The 11,436-nt window shown below is 38.2% G+C and overlaps 2 protein-coding genes across 2 annotated transcripts; both read right to left on the bottom strand.

Annotated features, from left to right (window-relative positions):
* LOC104708581 (high mobility group B protein 7-like) lies at positions 3,430-5,343 on the bottom strand. Its single transcript, XM_010425177.2, has 7 exons — positions 5,052-5,343; positions 4,762-4,935; positions 4,358-4,442; positions 4,196-4,282; positions 3,870-3,914; positions 3,691-3,761; positions 3,430-3,610 (listed from the first exon to the last, which is right to left on the bottom strand). The coding sequence occupies exons 1-7, from the start codon at positions 5,126-5,128 to the stop codon at positions 3,583-3,585; spliced, it is 567 nt and encodes a 188-aa protein (XP_010423479.1). The 5' UTR covers positions 5,129-5,343; the 3' UTR covers positions 3,430-3,582.
* Positions 5,401-7,386, bottom strand: LOC104708582 (peroxidase 52). Its single transcript, XM_010425178.1, has 4 exons — positions 7,087-7,386; positions 6,774-6,965; positions 6,510-6,675; positions 5,401-6,004 (listed from the first exon to the last, which is right to left on the bottom strand). The coding sequence occupies exons 1-4, from the start codon at positions 7,309-7,311 to the stop codon at positions 5,613-5,615; spliced, it is 975 nt and encodes a 324-aa protein (XP_010423480.1). The 5' UTR covers positions 7,312-7,386; the 3' UTR covers positions 5,401-5,612.

The following is an 11,436-nucleotide window of genomic DNA, read 5'->3' as shown; positions in this document are numbered from 1 at the left end:
ATAAAACCTGTCGGAGGCGTCCAAGGACGTTCGTGAGACTCAGGAACCCGGAAAACCAGTCCCTCGGGCATCTTACACCACCGCGCCATCTCAGCAATACTATCCGATGTGCACAACGAAGGACCGTGATCGGCCGGACCGACTGAAAGATTGGCAGCAATCGACGCAGCACTAAGACCCAAGACAGCCGAACGAGGACCAGTATCCTCAGTCAAGACAACATCCATAGGACTCCCACCAGAACCACTGTCGCTATCCTCGCTGAACTCCGGAATATCAGCAAAATTGTAGTCTTTGGCCAAGCTGTCAAGATCTCCACACTCTACTCCAATGTCGACACCAACATCGTCGAAAACGTCTTTATAAGCCCCATATTCCTTGGAGAAAGCGCGTTGGATTCCTGCAAGAGTCTTGCCACGCGTGCGTACAGAAACTGGTGGTCTTGGCGAGGGCCGACCCCCAGTCCCCGATATTTGGCCGACCACGGCTCTCGGCCGCTCTCTCTCCCGAAAGTCAGACTCAATGTGATCTCCTCCGATCGACCCAATATCGCGAGTGTCAGACTAGCTCAAATCGCGCCGATCTCTCAATATCTCTGTGTTTCGGCGCCCTTCCATCATAAGATCTGGGTCGCCATCGTCGGAATCAAACTCGTGGGAGGTATCAACGAAACCGGAATCAAGTCGACCAACGCTCTCGACTATGCCGATCTCGAGCTCGCCTTTCCGCCGAGCTGGTGCCCCATTCGCGGGAATGCCGATCTCAGCAGCCAAATCACCATCCCGCCGACCTTGGTGCCACCCCGTTTCGCGAAAATCCTCCTCATCCCTTCGCCAAGATATCCCCTTAATCAGCGAAGTCGAAGGAACAACAGCAGTCGACGCTCCAAGAGTTCCTCTCGCGTCGGAGTACAAACAACACCGATCGATCATGTCGCCGATCTCGATTCGGGCCGATCTTGATTCATGTTGCCGATCTCGATCATGATGATCGTCCGGAGTGCCGACCTGAGCGTCGACCTCGGCGATGCCGACCTCAGCATCATCTGGAGTGCCGACCTCCATGTCACCGATCATGTCGCCGATCTCGATTCGGGCCGATCTCGATTCATGTCGTCGATCTCGATCATGATGATCGTCCGGAGTGCCGACCTGAGCGTCGACCTCGGCGATGTCGACCTCAGCATCGTCTGGAGTACCGACCTCCATGTCCGACGACCTCAATCCCTCCAGGCCGAGCAGCCTCTTTTCTCGGAGTCCGACGACCTCAACCCCTCCAAGCCGAGCAGCCGAGAAACCACCGACCTCGCCCGATCCGAGCACTCTCGCTGGAAAACCGCCGACCTCATTATCGACGGTGCGCCGACCTCCGAACGTCCTTCCGCCGACCTCCGAACGTCCTTCCGCCGACCTCGTTCTCTCTGCCGACCTCGAATCCCGGCTCGACTTGATGACCTTCGAGCCCGCTCAAGCCCGAGCCAGCACGACAGCCTCCGTCTTCCTCCGTATCAGCATCATGCCGATCCCAAGCCGAACGATTTCGCCGACCGCTGACCATTGACGATCTCCCTATGAGAAGCTCGGCGGCGGCGGCTGCTAGGTCTTCTAGGGTATGTGACCAAACAAAGGGGAGAGAAAAGTAGAGAGAGAAAGAAGTAAAAGCATAAAAAATAAAAGGATAGAGAGAGAAAGTTACCTTTTTATGGAGAGGAGGATGTGAAGAAAAAGGAGGAGATGGAGAGACATAAATAAGTAAATAAAACAGAAATTTTACTGCGGTAATCCGTCACCTCGATCTGCGACATGCCCCGTTTCCGGAAATTCATCGAATACCGCGCTCGAAGAAAGGACCGTTGGATATTCACGGTGTCCCTCGAAAGACGAGCCTGGCATTTACCAAAAGAGCTACTATAGCAATTTCATCCCCAAAGGCAAACCGAGACAATCTTTGCCGAGCAGGCATATTACGGACGATTTAAGTATGCCCGCCGATCGCAGAAAGACTGCCACTCTCCGGACTAAGGGGGGGACTATTGTCGGATATGGGCTACGCCCAATATGCCACTCGGCCCAACGAAACTCATTAGTTGCATTCTCGGCCCAACGAGATTGGAAGCAAGTCATTAATTCCCGCAAAAGGGCAATCTGGGGAATTCATGAAGGAAACCCTAGACTCCCCTAGGTCAACAGTCTCCTATAAAAGGAGAAAGCATTTATTGGGATCATCATCCTGACCCGCGGACAATACCCACAGAGCAATACTTTGCATCGAAAACTGCTATTATCTTTCGTATAATTCGTCTTGTTTTCAGTTCGTCATTTTAAGCTTACTAGTTCGTCTGTGAACTAACAAGCTCTAATTCGACTTGTTTAAGTGACGATCTCACGTTTTCCCCGATTAATAAAGAACTTGCTCGCTCTTTCCCACTAAATCTTATTTGTTTAAACTGTGTAATCCCCCGGTACAAACACCCCTGCAACTAAAGTATATATGCATCTTTACATTTCTTTTGATTGTACCTTGAGGTTCAAGCCAACGCATATTGTCACGTCAGCCTATTTAACGAGTTGGTTAGCACATTTAGTTAGTCTTTGATTTTGGAATAGACTGGTGGATTATTGGGGAATTGAGTTGGGAATAGGTTTCAAAGAATAGTGAATCAGTTTTATTATTCATACTTGTTTGTTTTGTCATTGACAAGTGGATTCAGTTTCAAATCTATCATGAAGATCCACATATTTGTTGTAACTCCTCTGTTTCTGAAGCTGATGGTTTTGTATTTTCTAAAGGCTCACGATATGGTGCCAGTCTTAGGAAGCAGATCAAGAAGATGGAAGTGAGCCAGCACAGCAAATACTTCTGCGAGTTCTGCGGGAAGGTACTCTCTCTCTCTCTCTCTCTCTCATGATCTCAAATTAGTTGATGGTGTTCTCTTTGTTTCTTTGATTTTAATAATGCTTTGATCTGTAAATTTTAGTACGCCATCAAAAGAAAGGCTGTTGGTATTTGGGGTTGCAAGGACTGCGGGAAAGTTAAGGCCGGTGGTGCATACACTATGAAGTAAGCAAGAAAGATTCATGTTATTCTCAATTCTTCCATTGTTTAATTGTGATGATTGGATTTTTTTTATCTGTTGTCTGTTTATATATGCTTTTGGCAGCACTGCTAGTGCGGTGACAGTGAGAAGTACCATTAGACGGCTAAGAGAGCAAACCGAAAGCTAGAGATTGAACCATTTTACAGAGAATTTTCTTCATCTATTTATTTATATAATACAGAGCACAAACAAGTTCCTTTAGTGGGTTTTGTTTTCCCTAGTGGGTTTTGTTTTCCCTAGTGGGTTTTGTATCTTTACAGTGTTTTCGTTGAAATATTTACGTTTTGATAATGATCTTTTCTAAAAAGACGATGACTAAAGAGTTCTAACCAGAAAAAAACACAAAAACACCTCTAAAAGGCACATATGAAGGATCAGCAGCCTCTATAGTCTTTCTCTATATTTACATAAATCCCCAAAAAGAAATTTTCTAAACCTGTATACACAACCAAAAAGCCAAAACTCTCTCCACTAAATCGGGATCCTCAGTAGTCCAGCAGAGTATCGTCTTCCCTGTTTCAATGAAAGTAGAGGTGAGACAACAAGGGATATGGTACTGTTGTATTGTTCAGAGCTTGTGTATTAACTCATACCAAAACTCATGTCCGAAATGATCAGATGAATCATACTCCTCCTCTTCATGATGAACGTAGCTCTCATAAAACTGTAAAGTAGTCGGAAAACAAATTGAAGCATAGTGACAACTACTTACGCCAAAGACGGAAACACAGACAAGGCTTCTTTTGTTTATTATATAAAGAATGAGTCTGACCTTGTCATATATCCCAACAGTTTTCGAATCTGCCTCATCATCTGCCTGCAAATTGGTCATCACAATTTTCATCAACCTCTGGTTCAAATTGAGCAACGTGTGATTAGAAAGGAAATTGTATGCAAATGTTGCAAGCCTTTGCCAATACTTATAAAATCGAAGTATGTCACAAGAAGATCTCTTTTTGAACTACCATTAAACCTAATTCAAGTCTACAGCTACCTCAAGTATGCCTAGTCATTAGATATACCCTGGTCTCATAAAAGAAACATCAACCAACTAAGCAACTTCTAATACCCTGTAAACTCAGGAATCTAACAATGTACCTTGTAAATAGTTTTAGCTTCTTGGTTTAATTTTCTGCTTTGGGCCAAATCAACCTCCATAGCACGAGCATTGAAGGGTTTTTGTTCCTGAAAGACAAGCATTAAGGATGCAAAAAAAAAAAAAAAGAGGTCTTTTTTCGTATGTATAAATAATCTGAATACCTCTGGTGACATGTTCTTCCACACATTGAAACATATTCTGCTAGCATCCACCAAGTTTCCATTGTACTTTTCCCTAAAATCCTCTCTAGAGAAAGAAACAATGGTGTTACTCAAGAGTTTGCATCAATCCTCCCTAAAATTCACTTTTCACTATCAATTTCCCCACGCTTATTGCATCACACCACCAAAGAACCAACAAAAGGTTCAACATTTCACTTAAAAGGAAAGACATTGACCATAATGAATTAACATCATCACTCCCCCTTTCTAGACTTAAGCATTCAAATTTTTAAAATACCCATTCAAAATCCACTTTTCACCTCCATCTAAAACCCCAAGAGAATGACTAGAATTTAACCACAACCGTATTAAGGTAACAGAGTAAAAGACTTAGGTTACTGTACAAGAAGAAGACGAATGGTGATCTAGGTTCATCTTCAAAGCTCCCGAATGGTTTCGAGATATTATCGACTTTGCCACCCGCAATGTACTTGAATCTCTTCACTTCCTTTCTTTTCTCACCGCAGCACTCGTGCATATCAAACAGAGCAATCGCTATCATAACACCACATTCTTCACTGTAATATATAAAATCCCAAAACAGAGTATCACCAATCTAAATAAAACCCTAAAGAAAACTGAATCGAAGAGTCCAAAAATCTTTATAAAAAAAAAAGAAAAAAAAGAGCAATACCATTTCTCAAAAGCGCTTCCATCAGCAGCACGACGAACAGCTTGAACCCTTTTACGAGTTCTCGGCCGAATCGCCATTAATGACTGCTCATCTACGAATTTTTCTATTTCTGACAGAGCAAACAAAAGTTCTAACCTTTACTGTTGTCTCTCAGGTGCACGAGCGCTCAACATCGGATTGCTTACGTGTCAATTAGCGTATTTTAGCGTTAATGGATTTTACTGCTAAAGTGCGCTTAACAGATAACGCGCGGGACACACTTGGCGCGTCCTTAAAAACAGAGGAAATCTTCCCGCTTCGAAAGCTTAATTACTTTTGATAACCAATAGAATTTAGACACGTAATCAAAAATTTAAAATAAAATTTCATTAGATTTTTAATGCGAAAATACACACTTACTTACTTGAACACAAAACATGTAAAGAAAAAAGGGAAAAAAATAAACATTAAAAAGGGATCTTCCATAATTTTTTTTGGGGGAAGACCAATCTTATTATTCTCACCAACTCAAATATCAAATTTAAAATCCAATAAGAAAAAGACACGTGGAGTGGGTTTGAATCAGTTGGTCCTCCCGCACATTTTGCGGATCTCACCGCTACTACCAGTCAAGGGGCTAATATCACCCATCTTGATCATAGCCGCGGTGAAGTCGGAGCTAAAGCTCGACGGGTTGTTGCTGTAGCCACGGACGATGGAGTCAGTGGAGCCGCCGTTGAAGAGCACTTGGTCGGAATGTAGGAGACCTTTTTGAGCCACGAGGTTCTTGAAGTAGTTGTTGTCGAAAGAAGCCGCCGTGGTCACGTCGAGTGGAGCTAGGTTTCCGTCTCCGGAGCCGGTGGCTCTAGGACAAGTTCGTTGACGTGTGGTTGCGAAGGCTGCGTTGATGTTTGTCTCGTTGTAGATTCTCGCTCTGAAGCTCGTGCAACGGGATTGTCCGATCGTGTGTGCGCCTGTTAACAAAATAAGAAATGAATGATTAGTTTAATAGTTGACTTAATTTCCTGTTAATTAAGTATCATTTGAATTACTTAATTAGTCGGTGTTGCGTAACAGTAATCTAATCTGATTACGTAATTTTGGCTAAGAAACAGAATAAGTCGGTGGTGCGTTACAAAAAATGTGTTGAAAAAACAAACACAAAGAAACAAAAGAAGAGTCGACAAAAATCAAACAACACAATCAAATTATATTTTACTTTGTGTCGAATATGTTGACTCGTATGGTCCTTTGAAATATATTTTTTTCTATCTTTTTATCATCCTTTTCTATTTTTGTAGGACAAATACGTGACAAACAAAACTTTAAGCAATCTTTTAATATAAAACACGAACACATATTAGGAAATTAATATTTTGTCACGATATTCTAAAATATGCAAACATGAAACAACGTTAGTATAGGTAACATGTATTTAAACGAAAAAGGAAATGGGTTAAGAAGAGAAACGAAACGGACCGGAGAGGGCAACCATATCTCTGGTGGATAGGCCAACGGCACTGAAACTACTAATGAGTTGGCTCAGACTCGAAGTGGGCGCAGGAATGTTACTATTAGCTGCCGCTTGGCTCGCCGTTCTTGCATCTCTTCTTCCTACTTTCACATTCCAATTAGGCCCTCCAAGCTTCAACAAAGACAGACGAATATTGTTAATTAGACCGGTTTAATCTTTTTAAAATTTGCAAATCCGGACTGATCAGAGAGGTAATATATGGAACTTACAGCTACGACGGAGTCTCTAGCTGCAATGGCTAAGATATCAGCACAAGACACAACACCTGGACATGCTTTCTCAACCGCTGATTTGATGTTGTCGATCACATTAAACCCGCGAGCGGAATTACGGTTCGGGTTTGCGTTTTGTTCTCCCGTGAAGCTCGATGTGTCATCTAGTAAGATCGAACCGTCGCATCCCTAAATACAGTACGTAAGTTATGGCTATGATTAGAAATAAACAACCATTAATTATGATAAGTTTCTTGGGATGCAAGCATAAGTAATACAGAAAAAAAGGTATAAAAGAAAGACTACTTACGTTGACGAAGCAATCGTGGAAGAAAAGACGGAGGATAGATCCACCCATGCGAGCCTCGCTTCTAACGGCAGATTTGACGGCGGTTTGGACGGTGGAGAGGAGGTTAGGGCAAGAAGTTGAATAGAAAGTAGTCGTGAGTTGGGCTTCGACGACGTTATTGTTATTACCTTGGAGTAAAAGTGTAACCACGAGAACTAGAATTGAAATAAGTTGATTTGAAGCCATGGTTGGTTAGGTGGAGCAAAAGACTTGAACAAGACTTAGAGTTGATTATTGTATTTGAAGAACAAAGCATAACAGAACGAGGTTTATATAGAGACGTGAAGGATGTTCTAAAGTGAAAAATTTGGTGACCCAACGCGTTGAAAAATGTGTACTTCTGTTATTTTTATTTATCTTAATTTTCATGACTCATGAGGGTTGAATTATCATTTTGCATGGAATCGACTTTGTAATTATCTCCGTAGGACAGATAGGTTAAACTAAACCAAAATTTGTTAGCGGTAAAAAAATAATTCCCTAATGTCAACTAAATAGTATATCCATCGGATTTTTATTATACTTTTTAATTTCACTAGTCGAAATCGAAAATAATTTTACGTTGGATGGAGATATATATCTATTATAAATATCTTATTGGATATATATTACATGGATGAACAAGAGAGATTCTGTGAAGATCTCTTAACAGGTTGTAAATTGATGAGATAAATAAGTTTCCTTTAAACAACGCGTTGTGACTCTTTGAAAATTTGTTATTCGTTACTGTGAACTCTTCTTTCTTGCTAATATCAAATACTTGTTTAGCCATCTTACTGATTGCTGATTCAATATGCATACTAATATTTTTTTTCCCCCGTTACCAGCATAGAAAAAGGAAAGGGTTTTGGGAAACTACATGTGAAAACGCGTCTTGTTTAAGATAGAGCTCGGCCACAAAAGTGTATATACATATGTCGTCGAAACTGTCTCCTTTTTTTTTTTTTTTTTTGAATATGTCCAAAATCTCTTTATCTCCAATGTTTTCAAACATCAAAAAGGCAGAGAGATATCAAGAAACGATTTACATTATTGATGATCTTTGGTAAAATTAGCCACGAAAATTGTAACTGTTCGGATTTTAAAATAACAGCAACTAGGATAAAAAAAAAAAAAAAATCATCAATCGTGTTTAACTCACAGAGTTGTCGTACGTAATTGAAGATGCGTGACTTTTGTTAGCAATTATTTTTTTAATGTTCGTAAGTGATAACAATATACGAACAAAAAAATCGTGATGATATATATTGTCAATTTTTGAATTTATTTTTCTACACTTTGAGTAGCAAACTTAGATTTGAACAAAGATGAATTAAAATTGACGATCGAAGAAACGTGGGAGGACGAAGACAAACATGCATTTACTAATATCGAATTCTAAAATTGGTGATGAAGACATAGCTAAAAATAATGGATCTGACTATCTATATCAAAAAAAATTATTAAAAATTCCTATAAATAAATAGGGTTGGTTCAACCGGTTTGAAAAGTGTTTACGGTTATGAAATCGAATTTAAATTTTAGATGTATCAATACAATGAGGAAGAGATTATTTACGCTTGTCGACCCACCACACGTAACACATTACTCACCCGAGGGATAACTACGGCCAGGATCAAAGCACATGATGAGCATATATCTATTATTTTACATTTTTACTCAAAAGTACCGTATTTGTTTGTGACAGAAAATTTCTAATTCATTTTAGATACGTTTAGTACACATATAGTTAAGCCATGATATTTTTACTAACAAAAAGTTTTGGATATAGAGATCCCGTAATCTCTTCATGATCGAATCATAGCTGCAGGTTTAATTAGTCATTTTCATATTGCAGATATCGGAACTCGAAATTTTGGAGACTCTCCAGTTTTTTTGTAGCTAACTAGTTTAACGGTTAAACGTGGTTCGAAGGTGAACAAACACCTTGTCCGAAGCCCTGAACACCAATAAATAGTCAACACACGCATCAATATTTGCTCACAAGTATATAAAATCAAACTCAATAGTAAAAAAAATTAGGCTCTTGATCAACCCTAAATTCTCAATCTTTACCCTTGCGCCACCCCATACGGGTCAATCACTTGGTGCTTTTCGTAGGTTTTTTCCACGTTGATTTTGATGCCTTAACTAATGTTTAGTATCTTTTTAGGTTAACGGTCGTGATAATAAATAATCATGTATCAAAGTCACCATATACAGTAATATATTATGGATTAGACATATATCTTTTTCAGCATACACCATGACAAATTATACAAGAGTTTGTTAGAGAGAGTTGTCAAGAATAGTGGCCTATTTATCTAATTAATACTTTAGACGACCAAACATTTGATTTTGTGAAAAGAGAGCTTACATTACTAGATTTATTAAATCTTACCATATTTCTTTCCACTTCCCAGCAAGTCATTAAGTTCCTTTGATTTCTATTTGCAGAAACATTACATTACATAATTACATCAAGTTTACACTCTGCAGATTTTCTTTTCTATCAGTATCACACTAGTAATATACGATACCTTTTGAAATATATATCAAAATAGATAATGCTAATGTTTATACTAAATTACTAATCTAGTGTGAAGATCTTTCTCGTAAAACGAATTATATGTTAAAATAATTTAGATTAAAAGACTAGCTATAAAACAAGGATCAAGGGTAGAAGAAGTCGTACACTTTTACACTACGCGGCTTTTACTTTTTACAGGATATAATACTTTACTATGGAGGCACGCCTGTCACTTTCCAGGTTACTATATGCGTTTTATATCAGAATCAAGCTAATTAAGTGGCATTTTAAAACAAACAAAAATTTAAAGTTAGATACCTTCACCGGTCTCATATTCACACCAACCTAAAAGGTACTTATATAAGAAATATAATCAAACCTTTTTTAGTAATCAAAGAGAAGAAAACAAAGAAAGGCTTCTAGATATATACTCAATTATATGTTACTTCAAAGTACAGGAATGTTCATTGAATTTTGAGTATTAGCCACTAGCTAGCATTTGCTTGTTGACGCTGACTTGGAACGTTACATTTTTTAATATACCATTGGGCCATTTGAACAAAACTTGTGTTCTTCTTCACAAATTCACAACTACGTTCGTTAACATTTCTAGAACTATATAAGACTAACATTTTTTTGGTCATGAAACCTCCCCGTATTTTGTTTTTAAGTTAACGTTGCTTGCCACATTTAAATTAAATACATTTGGTAGCCCTTATAATCAATACCACTATATATGTGAATATATGCAAGAAAAAAATAAAACATAATTCGGAATCAACTATCTTTAATTATTCTATTTTTGAATTAAGGATCACCTACGTACATTGGTTAACAGCTTCGAATATTAGAAAAGATATAGACCTCCTTGTTACGGTCAATAAGTTAGAGTGAGTAATTGCTACAAAGAATTTTTTAAACGCTCTTTGCAGCATATATTGAAGATTATTGTTGAATTGTCAATTACATAGAAAATGCCAAAATTAACTAAATAAGATGGGACAGTTTATAAATATAAACAATATTACCAACAAAAAATATATATATATTAATCGTAAACGAAATACCGTCTCCACTCCAGCAACTCTTTTGAGTTGCTCAAATATAAACTAATCATATAATTAATACTAAATTAATTAAAGCAATCCACTCAGAACTTAAATAAAATCATCCTTCCACTAGAGAACCCAACGAAGATTGCTCAATCATTTAAATAATAATTTTTTAAATTATTATTTATTAATTAACAAATTTTAATAATCTAAAATGATAAAACAATTATTTATATTACATAAAATAGAAAACAATAAAATTTTACAAAATTTGGAATATTAAACATATTTTACAAAATTTGGATTAAATTTCATATAAGATTAGAAATACTGTATAACATGTATTAATTTTATGTTTGGATTCATTTATCTATGTTTTAAATTTTATGATAAATCAATCAAAGTATATACTGTATCAATCTATAAGAGTGTGAAATGAAGAAGGGACACTCATAATATATATAATTAGTGTCTAATTACAATAGTTAAACTTGTGTATTAAGCTTCTTACCAAACAAAAAGAAAAAACTTTTGTGCTAAGCTAACAGGGGAAAATGACAACTCTATGAATTGGCTGATTTCGCGACTATGTTTTATGATTGATAAAATAGCGGCTATGTTCCCGGAACTCCTTAAATTTTCGAGGATCTCATGATTGTGGAGTTTGATAAAGAAGTAGACGAACGTGCAAAGGTTGGAACACATCTTCGCTGACACAAAATCTTAATGAGGCTTCTACTTCTTTATCGA

This window comes from Camelina sativa, chromosome 8, assembly GCF_000633955.1.
Source record: "Camelina sativa cultivar DH55 chromosome 8, Cs, whole genome shotgun sequence".
NCBI lineage: Eukaryota > Viridiplantae > Streptophyta > Magnoliopsida > Brassicales > Brassicaceae > Camelina > Camelina sativa.
This window is presented reverse-complemented; position numbering and strand designations above follow the sequence as displayed.